The 26,571-nt window shown below is 39.9% G+C and overlaps 1 protein-coding gene across 4 annotated transcripts in view; it reads right to left on the minus strand.

The window, feature by feature from the left end:
* Positions 1-26,571, minus strand: part of PLA2G7 (phospholipase A2 group VII) — a 53,412-nt gene that overhangs the window by 22,347 nt on the left and 4,494 nt on the right. For 3 of the 4 annotated variants that reach the window (XM_054685877.2, XM_009451400.5, XM_518519.6), the window contains exons 2-11: positions 18,090-18,232; positions 12,258-12,379; positions 11,667-11,811; positions 9,746-9,839; positions 7,563-7,631; positions 6,792-6,915; positions 5,841-5,954; positions 4,623-4,714; positions 3,279-3,449; positions 446-594 (exon numbers count right to left, since the gene is read on the minus strand). In XM_054685877.2, coding sequence (XP_054541852.1) covers positions 446-594; positions 3,279-3,449; positions 4,623-4,714; positions 5,841-5,954; positions 6,792-6,915; positions 7,563-7,631; positions 9,746-9,839; positions 11,667-11,811; positions 12,258-12,379; positions 18,090-18,198 — 1,189 coding nt within the window. In that variant the 5' untranslated portion in view covers positions 18,199-18,232. The remainder of the gene's footprint in view (positions 1-445; positions 595-3,278; positions 3,450-4,622; positions 4,715-5,840; positions 5,955-6,791; positions 6,916-7,562; positions 7,632-9,745; positions 9,840-11,666; positions 11,812-12,257; positions 12,380-18,089; positions 18,233-26,571) is intronic. The other variant, XM_009451403.5, reaches the window with a different exon arrangement.

The raw sequence follows: 26,571 nt of genomic DNA on the forward strand, positions 1-26,571 counted from the left end.
AAAGTGTTAATCAACATATTAAACTTTTGAGAGCATTAAACAGTTTGGTGCCCCTAGGTGGCAATAAAGATTTACAAATTACACAAGTTCCGTTAGGATGGTAGAGACGATGTGCTCTGTATCAGCTGCCTCATGGCTGCTTTAGCAGCTGAATGCAAACGGGATAGGAGTGAGGCAACCTGCTGTCAGTATCCTCAACATGGAAGTCCACTCTAGGCTTCATACAAAGAATATTACCTTTAACAGTTGGATTTGCTTTCTATGATATAGAGGATGTAAAGCAGCAAAATTGACTTTCTCAAATTTCTGTTTTCAAATTGATATACTGCTTTGTTCCATTGTAAACCAACTGGGAATAGTTTAAATGGTACTAAAGCTGTATTAAGATAGACAGCTTTGTCCTGAGATTCATCTGGTTTAGGTCATGAAAAAAATAGTTTCTTACCTAAATGCTTTTGTAAGAATGCTAATGAAGCTTTGTTGCTAAGATCAATAGCTACATCTGAATCTATGTCTCCCTTTAATTTGAGCATGTGTCCAATTATTTTGCCAGTTGCAAAAGTGAAGTCAGCAAAATTCTGGTGGACTGAACCCCTAAAAGAGAACAAGACATTTAAAAGTCACATTGTTTGATAAAATTATTATTTTTTTAGTTAGAGTGTAAGAAAGGTACTGGTCTTGTTGGTCTGTTTACTGAAAACCAAAGAAGAAATAAAACTTGTAATTTGATCTACTTAGATGTATTTCAAGGGTCACAGGCTGTTTGTTTAGGGATCCCAGAGTATATTCTTCTTCCCTCTAGAAATACAACTCAAAGAATCTTGTTCTTGCTTGGTATCTTGATTTTAGAAGAAATGATTCTTGCTTTTTAGTGAATTGGAATACTTCCAGTTTGAATACTGGAATGTGTTCTGTATTGAAGGGTCCCTGAACTCAGAGCCAGAGCCTGCTACCTGCCCTCACCACTGAACGTGGTATGTATTTGATGCTAGTCACTTTAAATTTAAATCACTTTAGATTTAAGCCTTAGAGGAAATAGATTTCAAACAACACTTTTTCCAGTATTAAACTGTAAGCACTTTATAAATATCATTTGCACTGCTCTGTAAATTCATCAATAGCCTAACGTCAAATAGAATGGCCATTTTTAAGTCCTCGTTTTCTACCACCACTGGGACATTTGACACTTGCTGGCTTTCTTGCACTTCTTTTCTTTACGTTTCCTTAACATTGCACCTTCCCTTCTGACGCTAACCACTCTATGTTCTTCACTGGCTCTTCACCCATTTCCCATTGGCTGAATGTAGGCATTCCTTACGATTCTACTGGCAGACCAACTCTTTTCTCACTTTGCAATCTCTTCTACTTCAAATGTTTCATCTATGTTATCATGTAAATTATGTAATCATCCAATTTGTGGCCAGACATCTGTGTACAGATTCCCCAGTTCTCAAGCTAAGAAATTGTGAAGTTAAAAGACATCTTCCCAGTCCTGCCCAAAGCTGCTCTGCCTCTTGACTCTGCTGGTTCTTATAAGCAAACCATCATTCTTTTAGTCATCTAAGCTCAAAACAGGGCCACTTAACTCCCTCTCACTCTTCCCCACATTGTAGTAGGAAACTTGAATGTCAGAAACATAAAGAAGATAAACAGCAGGAATACAAGAGAATTGCGAGCAGAAGCTTGGATGATCTGACTGTAGAGAACTGCCAGAGGAGAAGAAATGGAAGGAGTGGTATAAATGACAGGAGAAGCAGCAAAGAGGTGGGTCATAGTAGCCAAGGGAGCAGGAAGAGGGGTGGTCAGCAATGTTGAACAGATGCAGAGAGCAAGGTTGAGACTCTGAAGAGGCTGCTGGTGTGGCATGCAGCAGGCCTTTAGTGTCTCTGTTTTGGCATGCCGGTGGGGGCCCAGGAAGCTAGACCACAAGAGTCAAAGAGTGAATAGAAGTAAGCACATGCAATGACTAATATTGGCTATTCTTTGAAGGGTTCTAGCAGAGAAGGGACAAAAGCAAAGGTGAGAGCTTAGGAAGTAGGGTTGAGGGAAGGTTAGGTGTTCTGTATTATTTCTGTTTTAGAATTAGAAAGAGTTGCACATACACATAAGCTAAATGAAGTCCTTGCCTGAAATACCTAAACCCTTCCTTACTATCTAAACTCTCTTGATCTTACAAAATCCAATTTTAGTGTCATCTATGAATCCTTTTCTGTTGGAAGAGACCCCTCTATTATCTGAGCCCATAGTGTTTATTGCCTATACTCCATATATTTCCTTCCTGCCTCTTCTCTTCTCCTAAATAAACCAGATTTCAGATAGGAAAGGGGTGAGTTCAGGTCCATCTTTGCTTTGTAATATCTCATCGAGAGTTCAAAACCTTATCAGGAGTTCTTTTTCACCTCCAGGATACAAGAATTGCCAACACGTCATGGTACCCCATTATAGCTTTGGGGAATTTATAAACTCATATTCTTTCTCAACAGGTTAGTATATTGCAGGTCTCAGTCAATAATCTGACTTTTTCTTTAAAGAGTTCCTAGCCCAGCCTAATGATGGAATACTTCCCCCTAGCTCTACCCCCAGAAATCTGTAGGCATATTCTGGTGTTTAGATTAAAGTAGCATGTAGTATAATGCTAATTTTAATTACCAGTGATATAGTTTGGATCTGTGTCCCCACCAAATCACATGTCAAATTGGAATCCCCAGTGTCAGAGGCAGGGACTGGTGGGAGGTGATTGGATCATGGGAGCAGTTTCTCATGGTTTCACACCATCCCCCTTGGTGCTGTCATTGTGACAGTGAATTCTTGTGAGACCTGGTTATTTAAAAGTGTGTAGTACCTTCACCCATCCCTCTCTTCCTCCGCTCTGGCCATGTGAAGTGCTCATGCCCCGGTTGCCTTCCACCATAATCGTAAGTTTCCTGAGGCCTCCCCAGAAGCCGAGCAGATGCCAGCATCATGCTTCCTGTACAGGCTGCAGAACTGTGAGCCAATGAAACCTCTTTTCTTTATAAATTACCCAGTCTCAGGTATTTCCATATAGCAATGCAAGAACAGACTAATATAACCAGTATATATACTATATACGTTAACATTCCCATTTTAAAAAGAGTAAGACTAAATGTACTTAGAAACTGAGATTATCTAATTCTCTCCTTATTGAAAGTCTAAACAACCAATTCAGCAATTCTTTAATAGTTACCAAATGATATCGATTGATATTTACCCAAGCTTCAAGTTTGTTTCACATAATGAAATAAGTCACTAATACTTACCTGATTGTAATCATCTTTCTTTCTTTATCAGGTGAGTAGCATTTTTTCATTTTTATGATATTAGCAGGATATTGGAAATATTCAGAGTTGATAAAAAAGAGGGGCTGAGGAATTCTGGAATATACTTCATCACCCAGTGGAAACATCCATGCATCCAGGGCAATACCACATCTGTAGATATTTGTTGACAATGATGAAATTAAACTGGTTACATACTAGCCAACATTGAGGACATCCTAATAATGCTAGGATTGGTGGACACGCACCATACCAGTTTATTATGGGTTATCTCATTGGAATAAAGAGGTATCATACTTCAATGTGGGAAAGGGATATGATTAACTTTGTAAAGTAGCAGACCTGGAATTTTATATAATCATTTTCTTTATATGCCTTTAGGAATTGCAACCATTTGAGTGATATATCCTTAAAACTTTTTATTCAAAATAAATTTTAGAATACATAATAATTTCTTCAACACTGTGGAGTATCTGAAAAAGTATAATAAATACACCTTTGTTTTCAGAGCTTTTATGCACCTTGTAGTGTATTTATTATAGCTTTATTAGAGTAACAATTGGGCCCATTACTTTATATTTAGAGGCACTTCAGCTGAAAAACTGTCTGAGGGTTGAAGAAAAACATATGGAGCATATCATTTGAAAATGAAACTAACTTCCTTTTTAAAAGTAAGTTTATCCTATGTTTCCTGATCTTTTGCTAAATGGATGAAAGAAGAGAATTCTTACACTGAAATGGACTTTTAAGAAATTTGAGGTGAAGTTTCAAAAATGATCCTGCCCACTCTCTGTACGGTTGGTTCTATGTGATCTCATCAGTCTGGAATGAAGGTTTAAGAAAGAAAATGTTCCTGCAAGCTAGAAAACTGGGGTCTTGTCCCAACTCTTACCCAAATAATTGTAATTTTAGATCCAGCTCCATCTTAAAGGTGGAAGGGGGAAAAACCTAATTAAAAAATGTCCTGCCCACTGGAGAAGTCTGGCAATACTGTAAGATGACAATATTATTATCACAATCATTATGTCACAAAAAATTATATAAAGATAAATTTTTCAGTGAAAAGTGTTAACCCCTTGGGTAAACAAGAATAATGAGGGAAAACATATGGGAGTAGGGGGAGATTTTAATAGCAGGAGAAGTAGATGTTTTAGCCTAGGAAAATGTATATAGAGTATTTTATGGGGGCAAAAGAATAGCCTTATAAGCTCCAAGAGATCCCTTCTTCACTAAGAATTTGAATAAAAAATTATATCTCACATGAGTTATCACTTGCCCTCTTCCAATAATTTACTATTCTCTTGCTTTACTATCTTATTTTCTTACCTGAATCTCTGATCTTCACTAAGAGTCTGAATAACCGTTGCTCCACCAAAAGAATGTCCAATTACTGCTATTTTTTCCCTATTGATAGAGTCCTATTTGAAAAAGCATGATATAAATTTATAGCTATCTCGTGGTGTTAGAAGAAATGATTTTGTCAATCATATAATTGTTCATTTCATGGGGATGGTTAAATACCTTGATTTCTTATAAAATACAATATACATATACACACATACATTTATACATACCATACACACATATACATCTATATACACATATAAAACACATTTACACATATATATAACATATGTAAAGGTTTGAAAGTAAACTTAATGGTCTTTGTAGTCACCCACACTGGAAACTTCAACATCAGTTCTGACTTCTGCCTCTCCTCACCCCATGTTTATTTGTTTGTTCATTCCATGAGTATTTATTGAGTACCTACTCTGTGCCAGGTACTGCAGTCTCATTTCAGTGAGCTTGCAGTCCATCAGGGAAGAAAGTTATACAGAGGCATGATGCAATACAGTACAGTGGTACAAAGGAGCACACATGACAGACAGCGAGCCCGGTCCAGAAGTGGGCATTGGGGTCCAAGAAAGCTTCTTAGAGGAGGTGATGCTCAACTGGAGTCTTGAAATTAGGTAGGAGTTAGGCAAGGGGAAGGGTGTGTCAGGCCAAGGGGACAATATGTACAAAGGCAAGGATACAGAAGAGAGTGGCTGCTTGAGGGATAACAAATTTCTTCATTGTATCTGGAGAACAGACCATCATCTTATTCTCTAGTTCCCCCTAATCCCTGCACTTCACATGCCACACACACTTTTGAGTCTTTGCTCATGCTGCCCACTCTGTCTGATATTTTTCCACCCGCTCCCAAACTTGTGTCAAGTTTTCAAGATCAAGCTTAAAAGCATGCAGGAGCTGTCCATGAAATAATAATACTTCCACAGGAGTTGAGTTGAACCATATGACATTGCTGTTTTTGTAGATCAAAACTGACTAACTTTTGGCAATTTCATATCTAGTCCAAGATAATGCATTCTTCATTGCTGCAATACTTTACCTGCACTGCTTTTTGTGTCTGTGTGTGTGCATTCGGGAGGGGGCTGGTTGCAGCCCTTTATCATATTGTACCTTGCAATATAGCAGAAAATTAGATGACAAAAAACAATAAAGAACTGTAGGACAAGAGAAAAATTACTTTTTATAGCTTACCTTCAGTTGTTCCATATCAAACTTTAAATCTAATGCATTCTTCACTGGCTTTCCATGATCAATGTCAAGAATCAGACTGAGAGCTTGGGAACATTCTTTTGCTCTTTGCCGTACCTAATATAATTATTAGAAGAAGGAAATGACAAAGTAAAAAGTTATAACACTTATTTTAAAGTTTAGGTAGAAGCTGTATGTGGGAAAAATCGTTGGTCAGTTATAAACTGGAAATCTGATTAGTGACTATTACTTGCTACCATAATGACACAGGCCCCAGCTTTGCACATAGGTATAGCTTAGTCCAAATCCTGGCTCTGTTGCTTACCTACTATGTGACTTCAGACGATTTACTTAACCTCTCTGAGTTTCCATTGATTGTATAATAATTCCTACCTAAAGGAAATGTGGGTGGACTCAAACATAATAACACATGTAAAACACCCACTATAAAGAGGAAGCCAATATGCTTCACTTAACTTAACTGCCCTAGTAGCTCTGTAAGACAAATAGTGTTTCTATTCATTATTTTATAACAAAATTAAGTGGTGGAGCCAGGATTCAAACATAGAAAGTTGGGTTATAAGGCCCATACTCTTAATTCTATTGTATACTGCCTCTCTGAAAAGTAGTCTTTTTATATTGTCTGTGAGGAAGAATCTATTAATTTATTTTCTAGCACTTTTTAGATTCTAAAATTAGAAGTTTTAATTCAAGGGAATTCTGAATATTCACTGTCATCTCCCAAATTTTTGTATTTGCCTTTGTTTTTACTGTGAACTAGATATTCCATTAAGGGAATTTTACTGCTCCAGGAACCTATTGACAGATCTTTTGGGAATGGGAAATAGGAGAGCTAGGAGCATAACTTGCCAGGTGTAAAATTAAATTAACAAATGTCATCCTTTTGTACATGCTTTTAGGTCACCAACCACCTCTCCTTTCCCTGCAATGTACCTGCTCATTTCGTATATGTGTCTCCTCCTCTTGTTTCAGGGTTCTAAGGTAGAGCCAAGACTTGTCCCCTATTTCTGCAGCAGATTGGTCCTTGAAATAGTAAGTTGCAGATGCAGATCTATCTCTATAATACAAGCAAAATTATTATTTATGCATGCTCCTTCCCTTCCTCATCTGACCCATGTTTCTCAGTTCCATCCTTGACTCAACTTCCTCTGATCTTTTGACTTCCCTTTCTTCTTCCACTCTATATTTTCTCTTAAATTAAAGAAGACTGTAAAAGAGTTCCAGGAAAAAAAACCTTATTGTCTATCATCAAGTTGCAGGTAAACTCAATCCATTCTATCTTCCTAATTCTGGGAGGCAATGTTAGCCATGTTGAAACTCAGTCTCAGGAATCAAATCCCGGCATTGCCACTTACTAGTTGTGTGACTTTGGGCAAATTACCCTTTATCACCTCTATATTCCTCTTCCTTAAAACAATAATAATAATAATAACCATCTCATAGGATTGTTATGAAGACTGAATGAAATGGTGTATTAAAAACATTTCGCGTAGGACATGGCAGGCAATAAACACTCTAGAAATGTCAGGTGCTTTTAAGTCTTTTAAGTCGATAAACTCAATCTCCTTTTTTGCTCATGATGTTACCATACTTGAAAGTTCCATCAACATTTTAAATAAACTTTTATGAAAATTAGAAACATAGTTATGAGCATTGACATTCCCTGTAGTTGGCCAAAGAGCCCAATTATATCAGGTAACATACCTGTGTTCTACAGCAGCAACTATAAACCCATGAGATGCCAGGTCAATGCCAATAGCAGAATAAAGTGTTCTTCAAAACAAAAAGAGGGAAGAATTACAACTACCAGTCATGATTACAAGGCTGAGTCCACTAATAAAACTGGGAACATGGAGGCCATTACATCCCTGTAGTAGTGCCCTGGGGTGGAGTGGAGAGCTACGGTTCTTAAAGGAGGGTGCTTTTGTTCCTTAGGGGATATTTGACAATGTCTGGAGGTATTTTCATTATCATGAATGTGGGCGAGGGTATTTCTGGTGTCTAGTGAGTAAAGGGATGCTGTCAAGCATCCTACAATGCACAGGGCAACCCTTCACAACAAGAGATTATCTGGTCCAAAATGTCAAGACTACTAAAGTTGAGAAAACCCAGGGCAGTGATTATAAATATTGCCTTTGAGAGTTTTGGGTTTTTAGTCTTGGCTCTGCCACTTCCCAGCTATATGATTTTAGGTAATTACTGCATTTTTGTCCTCACCTGTAAAACGGGCCTAAGAGTAAAACATTTGTTTTAGGGTAGTTGTAAGGTTTTGCTACGATAATGTATATAGGAAAGCAGTACAGTATTGTAGTTACAAGAATGAGACCTGCAGTCTGACCACTGAGTTTGAACCCTGGTTCTACCACTTGTTAGCTGTGTACCTTTAATAAGTCACAATATTTTTGCTGCCTTGGTTCCTTATCTATAAAATGGTGACACTATAATAGTATGCTACCTCATCAGTGAGGATCAATTGAATTAATACATTTTCAGTACTTATATTAGAAACAGGTAAATACTTAACACACATTAGCTATTATTTAAATGATTGGACTGGGTGAAATAGTTGAAAAATCATGTGCTAAGCACTGCATTTATGCCCTCTTCCACAGCTTCATTTGCACAACCTTTTCCTCATACCATGCATTCAATAGGAAATGTCCACAGAGAATAAAAAGGAGGTAGCTAGAAACTGTCTTTATTGCTGAAGATACAGGACCTTTTCAAGAGGGGGAAATGATATAGCACAGGGATTAGCAAACTTTTTCTGTTGAAGGCCAGAGAGTAAATATTTCCAGCTTTGTGGGCCATACAGTCTTTGTCACCACTACTGAACTCTGCTGTTGTAGGACAAAAGTAGCCATAGACAGTGTACAAAAATGAATGGGTGTGGCTGTGTTCTAATAAAACTTTATAGAAATAGTCAGTGGGCTGGATTTGGCCCTTGGGTTCTAATTTGCCAGTCACTAGTGTAGGAGAAATCAAATAGCTAGCTGAACTACATTTACAGTGCTGAAGAGAATTCTTTATTGCAAGTGCTACCCAACTTCTTCCCAGCTAAAAGCCATCTCTCTTATTTTCTGAGTTTTACAATCCCTTGAGGTAGAAGAGGGGTGACAGGTGAGAAAGTGGTGGAAGAAAGTGAAGAGGGTGGTTGTTGTTATGAAAATGTGCCACTCAGCTATCATGCTACAGACTGCATAGCTTACTAAAGAGGATCCTGCCCCTCTGGATCCATCACCATGGTCAAGTGGAAGCTAAGCATCCAGTGAGCTGCTCCCAGAGACTTGGTACAGCATGGGTACTAACATTAGCCCATTCCTATGAGATACAAGACTCTTGATAAGCAAATATAGTCCAGCACTCCTTCCATTGGCCTGGCTCAATATTTCTTAGAACCATGCTTCATTCTGAAGCTCTTCTTATCCAATCCTTCTCCCTTCCCCATCACCTTTTCAGGTGTCCAACCTGTGTCATGGTCCAAAGGTTCTCCCCATCTTTTCCTGCTCCTTCTCTTGCCTTCACAGATATTTCTCTTAATAAAAGTCTTTCCCAGCTAATCTAAAATTGGTTTCTCAAAAGTTCTAAACTTTACAGAGGATAATTTTAAGAGTGTAAATATTACAATAATGAAGGACAACTATAAAAAATGCAACACCCTTTCTTCTCTGCTGTGAGGCTAATCCCAATGAGCTGGTAGTAGGGAAAAAACTACTTGACCAGACAGGTCTAGGACTGATCAATAGACCCACAGCCAATTATTGAGGAACCCCAACTCCTCCAGACAAGGGCCTGCATGACATTCCAAACTCTGCTATTTCTTTCTTGAATAAAAAAATTGTCATTTATTCCTGGAAGCCAAAATTGTTCAACCTCTCAAACATTACCTGAATGCCCCAAGACCATGAGAAAAAACAACAAGTGGATATTTTTCACCAGGCCTCAGAAGGGAATTCCAGTTTGCAGGAGTTGTCATTGAACCTAGACGACAATGGAAGGTTATAGTTAAGGTTTTCTCTGAGTGTTGCTAGTGAATTTAATTCATATCTCATTAGCATAAAATGCACACCCATCTGATTTATATCTACTTTTTTATGGATGAATAGTAGATTCATTAAAAAGACTGCTACTAGATACCCACCAACCAAAGAGCTGAACTGTAAGTTGTTTTTTTTTTGTTTTTTGTTTTGTTTTGTTTTTTTTGAAATGGAGTTTTGCTCTTGTTGCCCAGGCTGGAGTGCAATGGCACAATCTCGGCTCACTGCAACCTCTGCCTCCCGGGTTCAAGCGATTCTCCTGCCTCAGCCTCCCGATTAGCTGAGATTACAAGCATGCGCCACCACGCCTGGCTAATTTTAAATTTTTAGTAGAGATGGGGTTTCTCCATGTTGGTCAGGCTGGTCGTGAACTCCCGACCTCAGGTGATCCACCTGCCTCAGCCTCCCAAAGTGCTGGGATTACAGGCGTGAGCCACCGCACCCGGCATAAGTTCTTTCCTCAGACCATAGGATCATTAATGATGAGTTCTTACTGACAGCTCTGGACTTAAGGTGAGAGATTTTCCTACTTATAGGTGTATTCATAAAGGCTGCTATTTACTGCCATTCCCAGGTTTTGGAAAAATTTTAAAGGGAATGTTCTGAAACCAAACTACCCATAAAACCTTGGATACATTACACTAAGAGCCAGAATCTAAGAAACAGAGACTCTGTTCATTATGATTTGGTCATAGTCATGCAGCAAAAGGTAGAGAAACCACTGACTTCATACTGAGTCATGGATGCAGCTCTGCCACTTCCTAGCTATGGATCTTGGGCAAGTTCCTTAAACTTTCTGTACTTCAGATTCCTCTTCTGTAAACTTCAGAAAATGATATCTCTTTCATAGGGTTTTTGTGAGAATTTTATTTAATTAGGTAATATATGTAAAGCACCTATCCATCACATAGTAAGGGGCTCAAAAATGGAAATATTGTCTTCTTTCACTTCTCCATTATTATCAGCAATCATTTGTGTTTCATTTTCTCATCTATAAAATGCAGATGCAGTCATAAAGACTGAATGTGATGATTGCTATGGAAGTGATTTATAAATTATTTTGCAACATAAATATGCAGAGTTATGCTATTTTCATGTCTAAGTGGTTTTTAAGAAAATTAAAAGCCGATGTTTAAGATGAATCCCAAAATTTGTAGATCGTTTTGAGGGGTAAATGTGAAGACACAGTTAACATCAGTCCAACAGTAGTGTCTAGTCAAACAGATAAGGAAGGAAAAGTCTATATTAGTAGAATGTAGACAGTAAGTGAAGAATGTACATCAGATTGTCTTAGCGATGGGGGTAGGTGATGGGAATGAGAGTAGAGTCTCTTCATGTATGACAAGAAAGGCATTAGCTTTGACTCCTTTGTTTTGGATCTGGAGAGTTTGATGGCTTCTACTTTCTTTCTCTTTTTGTCTAACTTTAGCACAGAGCATGCGGGATAGTAGCCACACCAAATAACCTGCTATTCTCACCACGGTATTGCCTTCTCCATGGTATGTCAGATGAAAACTAAAGAGCAGCCACAGAAAGATGTCAGAGTCAGTCTGATACTCTCGGCCACTCCCATCCAACTCAGAATGGACAAAATGAGAACCTTGATTCTGTCATAGTTGCCTGGGCTTTAAAGAAATACTTTCCTTATCATTTTAGGAGCTGTTTGGACTGAAGAAAAATCTACTTTGGTCTTAACTACTTGAAGTTCTTGTTGTTTTCAAGGTTTTCTTACATGCAAGAGCCTACAAAGAAGGATCAACAGAAATCTTACCAAAGAGTAACCTCAAAATGTTGCCCATAAGCCAGTGTGTTCCAAGAAATTTGCTAAGACCCCAAAAATATTCTTTATTTGGGATCCAAAGGGTGTCAAGGCGATCATTATCTTGGGATGGATAATATAAACGCAAGAAGGTGCCCTGTTAAGAAAGAAATTAATGCACTTTTAGAGAAGTTGTGTCTCAAACATATTCCAGCAGCTATTTTGCATATTTAATTAGTGGGGACTCAAATACCTCTGTGTTCACAAAAAGGTCTAGAGAACTTTTTAGGCTGCTGTGGTGATTGAAGATAGTCATGAAAGAGAAACAGAAAAACAATATTCTATCTCAGTGAAAGGAAAATACAAGCAGCCTGGCTTCAGGTATTAAGGAAGTGAAAAATAAGGTTTATAGAGAAATTAATCAGACAATAGCAAAGAATTGAGGAATGGCCAAACTAGTAAAAGCCTTCATATGAAACAATACAAATTGCAAAATGAGTCATTCTCAGGTGAGGGCAAGGTCACATTTGAACACCTTCTAGTGGTCCATAGCGACAGACAATATTAGAGTATCAGGATAAGTTGTATAAATCAAAGCATTACCTTATTAGTGTGATCAAACATTAAGTCTGTACAACCAACGGAATAAGGCCCATTTCCCCGGGGGATTTTAGTTTGGCCAAAGCTTGCAGCAGCCATCAGTACTTGTATTTTGTTGACCCATGCTGAAAAACAAGTAAATATTATCTCATTTGTCATCCATTACATATCAGATTTTATTATGCAAAGGAATTCCAATGGAATCAAGTTACTTCCCATAGTTTCTGGCCTTCTTTCTTTCTTAACCTAACAAGTGAGATATGCAATTATTGAGGATCTGCTCTGTTTGAAACACTGTGTAGGGGTTTTGGAGGGTAAAGAGATGAAAGTAGACATAGCCTTTCTCTCAAGCTGCCTTGGACTGTTACCTCCTAATGTTTGCAGCTTTGCCCTCTCATTCTACTTCTATCCAGAGTAAATTAAAGATGACTTCACAAATCTGTTTTTCCTAAACATGAACTTTATTTCACATTTCAGATTTGTGCCTATAACTTCTCCTTGAGCATCTCTACCTGATGTCCTTCCCATAAGAATGTCAAAATGAAACTAGTTTCCAAAATGAAACTAAATGATCATCTTTCAACTCTCCCTTCTCACTTTCCAACCACACAGCCTGCAACTCAAGAACTCCTCATCTCCTGCACCACAAGCCAGAAACCTGGGAATCATCCTATTCTCCTACCTCTTTCTCACCAACCACCCTACATTCAACGGAGCCTCTATTTTCTTTTTTTTTTTTTTTTTTTTTTTTTGAGACAGAGTCTCACCGTGTCACCAGGCTGGAGTGCAGTGGTGCAATCTTGGCTCACTGCAACCTCCGACTCCCTGGTTCAAGCGATTCTCCTGCCTCAGCCTCCTGAGTAGCTGGGATTACAGGTGTAGGCATGTGCCACCATGCCCAGCTAATTTTTGTATTTTTAGTAGAGACGGGGTTTCACCACGTTGGCCAGAATGGTCTTGATCTCCTGACTTCGTGATCCGCCCGCCTCAGCCTCCCAAAGTGCTGGGATTACAGGCGTGAGCCACCGCGCCCAGCCCCAAACCTCTATTGCTAACATTAGTTTTTAGCTTAGAATGATCTCCACAATATATCTCACAAAATGAGACAGCTGACCCTCTAGCTCAACTGTCTCATTTATGCCCTCACTGTCTCTTGACCAGACTGTTGCTCTCTCTCCTAACTGTTCTACCCACCTTGGATCTTGACCCCTTCAAATGCATCCTTTACACAGCTCCTGGAGGGATTTAAAGCACAAATCACACCAGACAATTCTTAAAATCCTTCAGTGCCTCCCTATCAGCAAGTGTTCTTTCCTTGAAGGAGGAATGTATTGTAATCTTTTTGGAAGGCAGTTTGTAGGAGGAATTTAAATCTACACATGCTTTCCTAAGCAAATACACTGCTACTTGCAAAAATGTGGCCTATCCTTCCAGTGCTCTGGGGTTGAAACATACTGAGGTTCACAGGTGCACAAGTTAAATCCCAAGTTTCTGGGCACTGCAAAGAAACCCTCCACTGGAGGCCCATTGCCTCGTACTCTTCCTCTTCCTCTTCCCCTTAAGTTATACCCCTTCCTTGTGCTACAGTACTCCTGAGCAACACACTGGGCTGGTTGATGCCACTGCACCTTTGTAAATGCTACTGCCTATGCTTAAATCCCCTTAGCAAACTCCCATTCAAACTTTAATACCTTGGTCAGATGTCCTGTCTTCTCTGAAGCCTTCCCTGATTTCCCAGACAGACTTAATCATTTCATCCTCAATATCACATAGATTCTATGTGCATGTGTGTATACACACATGTAATCATTCTTCCTGTCACATACTAAAATTATGTGTCTGCGTGCTACACTAGGCTCTTTCTTCAGAGCCATATCCATGTCTTTGCATCCTCTTATCTTAACACAGTGTCTGGCACATAACCAATGCTCAACAAATACTTGTGAAAATAAGCTCAGTTAACTTGAATGGCCCTGGTCTCTCTTGTTTTCCTTTAAACCCTTTATCACATGCAGTATTTTACTCATCCACTCCTAAAACTACTTTTCTCTCTCTGGTGCAATCTTCCACACACCAGCAGCTTCATCTATTCTCCTTTCTAAACCTCAATCAAATCCATATTTAATTACAAGATGTTGAATCCAAATATCAGTGTATTCAGACTCTCACTTTTCTTGACATATTCAGCTTGTCCACCCATTCCTTCCATTGGATGGTGGGAGTTGACTACTCTCTGCTAGCCAGCTATCAAGAGCTATGTTAGATAAAGCACCTGCATCAATACCATGGAACATTGCCCAGAAAAGTTTTGAGTCATGGGAAGAAACCAATTTACAGCCTCCACACTGGTGACTCATGTGTGAAACACCTGCCCATGATGAAGCCTTTCAGTACATAAGGCTCAGCTACTCAAAGCTGATCCATAGACCGGCATCATTGGCACCACCTGGAGCTTGGAAATGCAGTCTCCTGGACTTCACCACAATTCCACTGAATCAGAAAAGGAATACCCATTAAAGTTTAAGAGACACTGGGCTGAAGTTCCAGACCACCTGCCTGACATACAGGTCAGCAATCCATGGTCAAATGGTAGGAGGTAGTTTCAAGAAAGGCAAGGGGAGAGGGGATGGAGATGAACAAACCCTGTGAATTGGAGGGACATGGTTCTATTTCAGATTTCAGGTGTACCTCTTACAAGCTATAATCCTCTAGCCTAGTTGCTCCCCTCTCTGATCCACATTCGTAAAATGACATAAAAGCACTTGACCAGCCCACAGTACAGTTGTAAAGATTAGGTGAGAATGTAGGTCAAGTTCTTAGTACAAAACATGACACATAAGGGGTAGACAAATAATGCTGTTTACTCCTTCCCCAGAGTCCATTTACTCTTGCTAGGTAAATCTGTGCTGAGTCCTTAGGGAAGTTTTAGCAGGTCTAACCTCTCCCCAGGTAGATTCAAACCCCAGAAACTTTTAAACTTTACCTGCAAGGTGAACTTTCAGGGTCTATTTTGAATTACAAAAGGCTCTTCTTCTTCCATTAAAAGAGTATCTACTGAGCCATGCTTCTGGTGTAACAGGGAGATGTGAAGTCCCAAGGAGGAGGACCTTAAGGTAGGGACACCTGCTTCTTCTTCTGTGGTAAGCAGCCTGGTGCTACTGCAACCCCACCCCTAGGCAGGCATGGTGTGCCTGTGCAGGGCTTGCTGCAGGGAGACCTCTGGCTCACACAACTCGCTAAGGAGCCCCAGAGCCACAGCTGCTGTTGGAGACACTACCTCTAGAATTGGAGGCTCAGTTCTGGAGGCATGGGAGGGTTTCACCCAACACAAGCCTCCGCTTGTGAGATCTCAATTCCAAAGGACCGGGGAACATTTTCCAATAAGTTAGGAGTGCCCTGGTTGTCCAACACCTGTTCTCCCTGGGGAGGTTCCTCACTCAGCATTCAGGAGCATTCAGGTCAAGGTGAGGTCTGCCTGTTCCAGGACACCTGACCTCTGAGAAGACCTCAGGAATCATCAGGCTGACCCAGGTTTTGGTATAGGTCTATGGGGTCCTATGCACCAGTGCCAGGGTGCCTGGGGGTGGCTGTGGAACAGGCTCCATAGCCTACAGCTGACCCGGTTATGGGCCTGGATTTCCCATTCTCTAACCATCTGTCAGGAGTCATCATTAAGGAAGTGGAAGGAGGAGACTCATCAGATCAAATGACCACTCACACAGTTTTGTGGTTCAGAATTTATAAATGTCTCTTCTTAGTTTTCTTCAACTTTATTTTAATAGGAGGATTGGAACCTATGGCATGCTATTAATTTTATTACATATTTTTGGTGGTGTTCATTTGTCAAATATTCCTGATGTTCAGTCTTGGGTTTGGAGATGAACTGTATACATGCTAGGACAATTACACTCTTATATGGCTTTATGTCCTCCATTAGCAAAGAGGATATCTCTAGCCCATTCCTACAAACCTTTTAACCTGCATAGCCATATTTTCTGTGTATTCATTTAGTAAGAAATTATAAAGAATCACCTATTATTTTAATCTTATTTAATAAACTGTTTCTAATATTTTAAACCAATATATATGCATTCTTTTTTTGTTTGTTTTGAGACAGAGTCTCGCTCTGCAGCCCAGGCTGGAGTGCAGTGGTGCAATCTCAGCTTACTGCAACCTCCTTCTCCTGGGTTCAAGCAATTCTCCTGCCTCAGTCTCCCAAGTAGCTAGGACTACAGGTGTGCACCACCACACCCAGCTAATTTTATGTATTTTTTTTTTAAATATAGATGGGGTTTCACCATGTTGGCCAGGCTGGTCTCGAACTCCTGACCTCAAGTTATCCACCCACCTCGGCCTCCCAAAGTGCTGGGATTACAGGCACGAGCCACCACGCCCGGCCTGCATTCATTTTTGAACATTTAGAATGGGCATTGCATTGGGCTCAATGCTGGGACTATAAAGATAAAGCAACGTCCCTGTCCTCAAGTTTCTCTCAGTCCAGCGACAGCCTTCCAATGATTTTTAAAGACAAAGGGATTTAAAAAATGTGTTTAAATTTTTACCCTGTACCAATTAAAAGTGAAGGATATAAATGTTTCCCGAATGATGATTTTCCCACCATCTAAGATATTACCTGTTCTCAATCCATGAAAAAGGTAGTAGGAAAAATGAACTTAATGTCATCTAGGATGCAGGACCCTTGAATTTGACTATACATTTATTGTCTTAGTCACCAGTGTATCCTTGATGACTTAACTTCCTGATGCGTTATAGGATGAATGGACCTGTGAGATATTATTCTATTTCCTATGCAAATGTAGATATAAGATATAAAACCTCTCCTAATGCATTCATTTTCCTGCTTATGTAGTAGGGCAAAATTTAAGGTACTGAATTATGAAAGCTCTTTTGCAAATGCTATCGTAAGGAGTCACTCATCAAGCTTGAACAATTAGATCCAGAGTGATCCACAACTATCCAGGTGCACAGCTCTGTAGGTATAGTCAGTATGACACCATTCAGAAGCCACCTACACTGCTCTCCATAGGAGACTGGAAAGAGAAGTTTATGCATCACAACCCTCTGGGATGACAGGAATTTGCAAAGCTCCAGAAACAATCTTTTTCCAATTAAGATCTCTCTTAGTGACATTAAATGTAGCCGTCTAAAGATGGCTGTCCCGTTTTGGCCACTCCTCCTGGGTTAGTCTATGCCTTCCACCTCTTTCTTTCCCCACTTACCACAAGGCAAGAAAGAATGAGTGATCACATTCATTCTCATCTGGAACTCCCTAGCACCTACTTGTCCCTACTTCTCTCTATTATCAGGTAGGAAAGATTGTTTCCTTTTGGATCCCAAGACCTGAAATTGTTATCTCACATGACTTTCCACTATTAACCACGACTATGCCTGTTGAACAAGACACCTGCTTCTTCTCCACCTCATGGAAGCAGGTTTTGAGGCTGTCTTGGAGTGGACTCCAGACCAGTTGCATTACTATGCTTGTGTGGGCATGCGTTAGGGCAGTCAGAGAGAGAAGGGGTGGCATTAAGGAGGTTCTCCGTGGTGATTGCAAGCTGAGCGTCCAGTATATCTTAAAATGTCCCATCCTGGTTCTGTCCTGCAGTCCTGATACTGAAGAACACAAGTGCTTCTTCAATTTCAGTTGAAATGAGGAAAAAGTGAGAACCTCTCCCCTACGCCAGGAGAATACAGGATCTCCATAAGCCTTTAAATAGGACTTGTTTAGATGTGCAGATGTTCAACTTCTTGGGGCCCACTTGAAGTATGGCGACAGATCAGTTGCTCAAGACCTTGAACAAATACACCTCTTACCTGATGATTTCATATGGGCAACAGGATTTATGTATTGCCAGTCAAAAGGATAAACCACAGCCAGGCAGCCGCAGAGGCAGAAAAGCACATGCAATTTGGGTGGCACCATCTTGGGAGCTGAGCAGCAGTTTCAGTTTAGTCTCCTTCGAAGCAGATGATTAAAAGAAAAAAGAAGTATGCAATGAAGAGGCCTTAAATAAGCTGACAAATCAAGAAAGGCTGAGGTACTAGTAACACTTGGAAAAAATAAAACATGTATTTTCTGTGCTCGGTTTTAGATTGGTACTACAATGGTAAAATCCTTGGTAATGTAGGATTACCATTACCTACATTACTAAGGATTACATTGGATTGTAGAGCACAGAAATAATACTTTCAGACAGTTAGATTAAGTTTTTGGTCACTAGTTTTCTAACTTTATAACAGTATGGTCAGCTATAAAAATAGCCAACAAAATATAACAAATATAACAACCATCTGTCATCATCATAATAATATCCATAGGTATGTCTAGCACATAGTAAATAATTCATAAATTTTGGCTATTTCCATCATTTAATTATATAGTGACTATATTTCTGCTGCTGTGGTTGTTTTGGGTGTTAATATGATGTTATATTCTTGGTAATTTCTATAATCCTACTATGATATAAGTTTCCAAAAAGCAGAAGTCAGGTCTTATTTGTTGTCTCAGTGCCTAATAGAGGGCCTGGAAGAAGTAGTATTGCATAGATGCTTGTTGAATCAGTAAATGAAACAACAGAATATGAGATGTGTGGTAATAATAAATTATAATTAGGCTGTATGCTAACATCTTATTAGCAAAAACTATCTTGCATTTGTGCATCCATTTTCCCCCCTAAAATTTGGCCCTTCAACTTTTGTGGGGGATAGAAAAGGTCCAAGCCACCATCATCTCTTACCTAAAATTTGCCATCACCTCTAACGAGTCTCCCTGCTTTTGCCCTTGACCCTAAAATCTATCCCCAACACAGCAGCCAGAGTGATTGTGTCACCCTTCTGCACAAAACCCCCAAATGGTGTCATATGTTACGGGGGAGAAGCCATTCACCCAAAATAGCTTATAACGATCTACATAACCTTTACTCAACACACTCCCAATCCTTCCACTAGCCCCTCTTGGACACCTGCTGCAATCACACTTACTTCCTTGCCATTCACCAAACATGCCAAGTACTCCACACCCACCTTCCATCCCCAACTTGAGGGCTTTGAATGTGTTCCCTTTTATGGAAATGCTCTTTGCTCTGACACCCAAATGACTGGTCCTCTCACCTCTGGGTTTTTGCTCCAGTGATACTTTCTCAGTGACACTTTCCCGGTTCAATCTATTTAAAATTGCAATCTAACCTCCTTCTTCACACCAATACATTCCCTATTTCCCTCCCTACTTTATTTTTCTCCAATATTTATCACCAACTAACGTACCTTGTATGTTATTTGTTAGTTGTTTATCACCTTCCACTAAAAACTTAGTTCTGTGAGTGTAAGGATTTTTGATGGTTTTTCCACCTGCTGTATTCCCAAGACCTAGAATAGTGCCTGGTATACAGAGGCACTCAGTAAATGCCTGCTGAGTGAATAAATCTAGCACATCTGGTTACTAATACAAACCGAGCCAAGTTTAATGATCCGGTGTCCCACTGACACTAATGAAGCACTCGTTAGTATAGCTATTTTGCGGGAAGATGTAATATAGATGTGTGGCACAGACAATGAGTGCTCCTGAACATCTATGTGCTTCCCTACATTTCTTAGCCGCCCCTGTGGTTGGGCTGGGCCCATGGGGCTAATTCCTGAGAAACAAAAATTTGAACAGAAGTCGTCTGCAACAGCGTCACTTTATCTCCTTCATGCCTTCCTTTCCCTGACACAGCAAACTTAGAAATCATGTGCTGATGTAGTGCAGTCTTGAAGTGAAAGACGCCTGGATACCTAGTCACTGAACAGAGAAGAGCCCCTGCCAATTCAAATGACCTTTCACAAATGGGAAATAAACCTTTGCTGTGTTAAGCCACTGAAATTTCCAGGTGAAGCTGTTATTGCCTTAATGGAGCACAGCATGGCCTATCCTGATGATCAGATCTGCAGTCATTCAATCAAAGGGTATTTCTTAAGCAAATACTATATGCCCTCTCCTATGGCAACAACTGTGGTAAGTACCAGAGATTTTGACACAATCCCTACTCTCAGAGAGTTTACAATTGTGTTTCAGAGACAAGACTAGCATATATTAATAATATAATACAGGAAGAAAGCAAATTACAGGGGCATTTTATAATTCTTAGATGATATGGTACAAGTTCTGAGAGCAACAGGAATGTAGACAGAAAGATTTCAAAGAGATGGGGCTTTTGTGTAAGGGCAGCTCCTATTGTACAGGCTAGAAAGACCCAGATAGGCAGCTGGTAAATGTGTTGCTGGAGCTCTAAATTTTTTTTTTTTTTTTTGACAGAGTCTTACTCTGTCACCCAGGCTGGAATGCAGTAGTGTGATCTCGGCTCACTGCAACCTCTGCCTCCTGGGTTCAAGCAATTCTCCTACCTCAGCCTCTCGAGTAGCTGGGACTATAGGTGCCCATCTCCATGCCCGGCTAATTTTTGTATTTTTAGTAGAGATGGGGTTTCACCATGTTGGCCAGGATGGTCTTGATCTCCTGACCTCATGATCTGCCCGCCTTGGCCTCCCAAAGTGCTGGGATTACAGTCATGAGCCACCGTGTCCGGCCAAAACTTCTTAAACTACTTGCAGAGGGACTGTATTTCCTTATTCAACATCTTTCTTTTGATCAGAAAAAAAAGGTATATATGTGCAACTCTTTAAGATTATTTATAATTTTGGTTGATTTTATTTGATCTTATTTCAGTATTATATTTAATTATATTATAAAGTTAATACATGATTTCAAAAATCCAAACATAACAGAAAAAGGTAAATTGAGTTATCTCTTCACAAATAATGACTTGCTAACAGATTTTTTTCCAGAGGCATTTCTAGGCTCGAATACATGCACACTGAAGGGGCCAAGGGGGCCACGGGTGGCATTCCCCTTGGACCTCTGAAGGGTCACTGAAAAATCAACTTGTAAAAGGCAGATTATTTATTTAATGTGTATTCACAAGGAGCCTTCAGAATGAAGACCCAAAGATACAGGGGAAACTGTCTATTTTTATGCATAGGTTCAACAAAGTATGAACAGCTGTGTAGAAATATGACTGGACAATAAGGGTAAGCTCTAATGCTAATAGACTCAGAGGGGCAACCCAGCAAGCCCTGTCTGTTCAGATTCTTCTTGGTCTGTCTGTGCAGCATTCCTTCTTCCAGGGTAAGAGGACCCTTCCCTGAATAAGGGTCTTATAACCTACAATCAGATTAGAGTCCTGCCTTGGGCAGGTGAAAGGAAGGCAGGAAAAGGTCAGAGAGAAAGATTCTGCTTTCTGAGACCTGCTCCTGAGGTCTAAAGCACTCCAATATTATAACCAAAGACTGTAGCAAGGGCAACGGGAGTTATGAGCCAGGAACCATATTAACATGTAATAATCACAATGACCACAGAGGCTTCTGAATATGAACACACAGGAATAATTCATAAGAAGTCTTTTAACTTTTAAAGTTCTCTTTACACAGATAAGTGCCTTTTTCTCAACCATGGGATATGAGTTAGCTAGAAATGTATTTATATTTAAGAACTAGGACCCTGAAAAACTTAATGGTAACTTTAGACATTCTCTTAGAACTAGAGAATCCAACGGGACTACACTAAAACCCTTGATACAGCCGTCTTCATCATCACATTGTATGAAAATCTATTACCATAACCCCAATCACTGGTCAATACAAAAACACAAACTTTTTTTTTTGGAGATGGAGTCTCTGTCACCTAGGAATGCAATAGCACTACCTCAGCTCACTGCAACCTCCGCCTTCCAGGTTCAAGTGATTCTCCTGCCTCAGCCTTCTGAGTAGCTGGGATTACAGGCACCCACCATAATGCCTGGCTAATTTTTGTATTTTTAGTAGAGACAAGGTTTCTCCATGTTGGCCAGGCTGCTTATGAACTCCTGACCTCATGTGATCCGCTCACCTCTACCTCTCAAAGTGCTGGGATTACAGGCATGAGCCACCAACATTCTAAATCAATGGGAATGTTCACTTTAAAAATCAATGATTTTCTTCAAATAGTAAGGCCTGAAAATAATTATCTTCAATTTGGCCCCTTGACCACTAGATAAAATATCATCCTGGCAATCAAGAAGACTTTCAATGAGCACTCAGATAATACATTCCATTTAAATGGATTCTACCTTTCTGCCTCTCTCCTGCAGACTTCATTTCTCCCACTGAAACCACAGTTCCCCACCTGTTCTTCAGATCTTCTCAGTTGTAGTCTCCATACACAACTGCCACAAATCCCGATTTCCCCTATTTGTCACTGTTAAATTCTCATCAGGCATCATTTCCCTTTTCGAAACAAAAGACAAACCAAAACAATAGATAAAATGTCCAATCTCAAGTTTGAAATCTCTGTGAAAAGCTGACAGATAAACCATCCAAGTAAAACCCAGTCCTGGCAAGAGATTAGGGCAGGTGGGCCTTAGCTCTTGTGTTATTAGTAAACAGTCAGAAAAGAAAATGCTCATTTGTTAAGTATCAGTACTCTCTTTCCAAATTCTTCCTGATTGACCTTTGGAATGGGGGCATGTGGCAGGTTGAATAATGCACTCCCACCCAAATGCCCATATTCTAAACCCCAGAACATAGGAATATGTTATGTTCCATGGCAAAAAAGAATTAAGATGCAAATGGAATTAATGTTAATCAGTTGACCTTAAAATAGGGAGATTATCATGGATTATCTGACCCAATGTAATCACAAGAGTCCTTAAAAGTATAAGAGGATGGCAGAAGAAGAGGTCTGAATGATGTGATGTGAGAACTCAACCCACCATGGCTGGCTTTGAAAATGAAGGAAGCGGGCATGAGCTATAACATGTGGATGGCCTCTAGAATCTTGGAAAGGTAAGGAGACAGATTCTCTCTAGAGCCTCAGGAAAGCAACACAGACTAGCTGACCTCTGAAGGTTCACTGAACCTGTTGTTTTAGCCTAGTAAGGCCATGTCAGACTTCTGACTTTCAGAACCATGAGATAATAAATTGTGTTGCTTTAAGTGACTAAATTTGTAGAAAATTTTTATAGCAGCAATAGAAAACTAATATGGAGCATATAAAGTAACTGAATGAGACAAAAAGCAAATAATAGCCCAATTCAGTTTCAACTAAAGTCAAAGAAAGTGGCTTAAATACCTCAAAACTGACCCATTACCAGACCAAATGATTGCTGAAGAAGATAAAATCTTCTTTGGATATTTTACAATAGGATGAAGGCTGGAGAATGCGGCTAGAACATCACTCTACAGCAGTGTCTCTCAACTAAGGCATTTTTGCCCCCCAAGAAGACACTTATTAATGTCTGGAGATATTTTTGGTTGCCACAACCAGGAGGGGGCTGCTACTGGCATCTAGTGAGTAGCAGTCAGGGATGCTGTTAAGCATCCTGTAGTGCACAGGACAGCCCTACAACATAGAGGAATCTCAAAATGTCAATAATGCTGAGGTTGAGAAACCCTGGTCTAAGAAAATGCTGGGGCAACTCTATCCTTGTTTAATAAGGAAGAAATATTTATTTCATTCTAGGGAGGCAGATGCATGAGATGCAAAACCTGCAAGTAACATATAATTAGTTGATTCTACTCACAATTTTGGAAATGGGAATTAATCTGCATCCCATGTGCAAATGTCCAAATGTTTGGTGTTCTATATGGCTTAAAGGTCATAAAAGGTAAAAGTTGTCTAAGATCAATGGGCAGCTTGCTGCTATACTGTAAGTTCCTGATCTTACTCTCAGACTCAGTCCCCCAACTATATTACTCACAATAGTAAGAGTAAGAGTAACTGGATCTGTTGAGTGTTGTATGCATAAATGGCTACATGATGGTTAGGTTAAGGTCATGGGTATACTTCTTGAGAAAACTTACCTGTATCAGAATCATAAAGTGGTTTAGAAATTTAGCTCCAGTTTCTGGCTGCCAAGGTTTGAATCTTGAATCTGCTACTTACTAGTTTGGTGACTTCAGTTAAGTTCTTACCTACTTTCTGCTTTTCTCTCCTCATCTGTCAGAGGGGAACCCTGATAATGGGGTTCTTATGGGGATGTGAGCCCTTGGAGAAATGCTATTATTATTATCCAAGGTCTACCAATTGCTACACAGCCCCAGGAATCTGTTGTGCAGGTGCAAGCCACGGTGACTGGGGTGTGGAGGAGCCTGGGGCACACCGGAAATGGGATGTACAAGCAACAGGCACAGATGCTCTCCTGCTAAAGGAACTCAGTGTCCATATTCTCCAGGAGGATGCAGTATTAAACTGACATATATGCCCCAATATGGAGGAAAATACTAAAAGAAGCCGGAAAAATGATAATGGAGGCCATAGAGGGAAGGCATTTCTGAGAAAAGCTGTTAGCTCCCTAAAACGTCCAAATGCACTAGTGCCCATCCCATAGGCAAGATTAGAAATGAAGTGCTATCCCTCAAACTTTACCCACCCACTTATCTGATGTTATATGTACACACCAAAATGAATAAAATATGGTAGAAAAATAAGATAGTGTTTGTACATACAGTTACCCTTCTAAGCATTTCATATGAATGAACTCATTTAGTCCTCAGAGTTCTTTGACATACAGTTGAGATAATGAAGACAAAGAGGTTAAATAAAGTGCCCAAGTTCACAAGGATAGGAAGTAGCTAAACCAGGATCTGAACCTAGACCCTGACCCTAAAGTAGGAATTCTTAAGCTCAGCACTGCTGACACTAGGGGCTGATAAGTCTTGGTTGTGGGGGCTGTCCTGTGCATTGCAGGGTGTTTAGCAGCATCCCTGGCCTCTACCCACTAGATGCCAATAGCACACCCCAGTTGTGGCAACTAAATATTATGTCTCCAGACATTGCCAGATGTCCCCTGGAGTGGGGGCATAAATCATCCTCAGCTGAAAACCATTGCTCTCAAGCTGTACATTGAACAGTTCTCCTGTAAACTCTCAGGAACAATCTAACTGGAAAATAAGCCCTGAAAGTAAATTTAAAAACACAATGGATTGGCCAGGAAAAATCTAAAGACATCTTCAGTTGCATGACAAAAGTATGACATCATAGAGAAAGGGAGGCCACCCTCCCACTGCATTCTGCACCAGTTAGACCACATCTTATTGAATTGGTGGGGATTTAAGGATTTTAACAAATAAAGGTTCAGGACAAGGGACAGTAACCCAAAAATAACCAGAATGATGAGGGAACAAGGAGGCAAGTCACATGAGGAGCTGTTGAAGGAATGAGGAATGTTTACTTTTAATGTGGAAAACCTAGGTTGCATGTGACAGCCACAGTCCTGTGCAAAGTTCCTAAACATGTTCTATGTAGGCCCAGACTGTACAGCTCCATCAACAGTAGCTTTTCAACAATTAGCATTATCTTCTTTATCAGAGGAGCAGTTAAAGTACAGGTCTGGGGACTACCAGCAGGGATACTGGAATATAGATTCCTGCATTAGATGAAGGTGAAAGTATAACAGACAGGTTACACTTGATTGCCCTAAACCTGAAGTTAAAAATCAAAAGTCTACAAGGGCCAGACAGGTAATTTAAATGAATCAAACAGGTTCATGCAATAGAATAAGGACTGGTGTGAACTGTCCTTATTCTATTTGGATGGTGCAAACTGGGCCATCCAAAGAAGGCAACTACCACTCTATTCCAGTTAATTGCTTCCATGTAGGAATGGCAGCTCCATGTCACTAGATCATCTGATTGTTTCCAAGAAAAACTGGAAAATTACATTTGTATGTAATATCCACTGATTTTTAAAGGAGCAACTAATTCAACATTTCAAAACATGAGTGAAACAAATAGATTTCTGGCTTCAAGGAGAGATGTAACCTCTCCCTTTAAGATACCCAAACACCCCCACTCTCCAGCCCTAAGAAAAATATGGTGGTTGATATGGCAAGAGATAAATCATACAGATCCCAGAATTACTATCACATTTTGTCTGCAATTTGAATCACCAGACTAGCCACTTCAAGCTGAAATTCAGACACACTGACCAATAAATAATTAAGGGGATCTGGCAAGTTAACATGACCTAGGGACTATTAAGTCACGAGCTGACATTTCCGCTGCCCACAATACAAATGAGGAAGAGCTTGTTTTCCTCTAAGCAGGCATATCTCCTTCTAGTAACTTGCACATCAAAGTGAGTCAGGAAAGAGAAATAGAGTTGCCTTATTGTGGCAGTTACTTGTCCTGTCTCTGCGAAGAACGTCACTATCCTAGTTGGTAAACAACTTTAAAACTTCCTGACTCTCTAAAACTTAGTGATAAATGAGAGAAAATTCAAGAGCTT

The sequence above is a fragment of the Pan troglodytes genome, chromosome 5 (genome assembly GCF_028858775.2).
Source record: "Pan troglodytes isolate AG18354 chromosome 5, NHGRI_mPanTro3-v2.0_pri, whole genome shotgun sequence".
Classification (NCBI taxonomy): Eukaryota; Metazoa; Chordata; class Mammalia; order Primates; family Hominidae; genus Pan; species Pan troglodytes.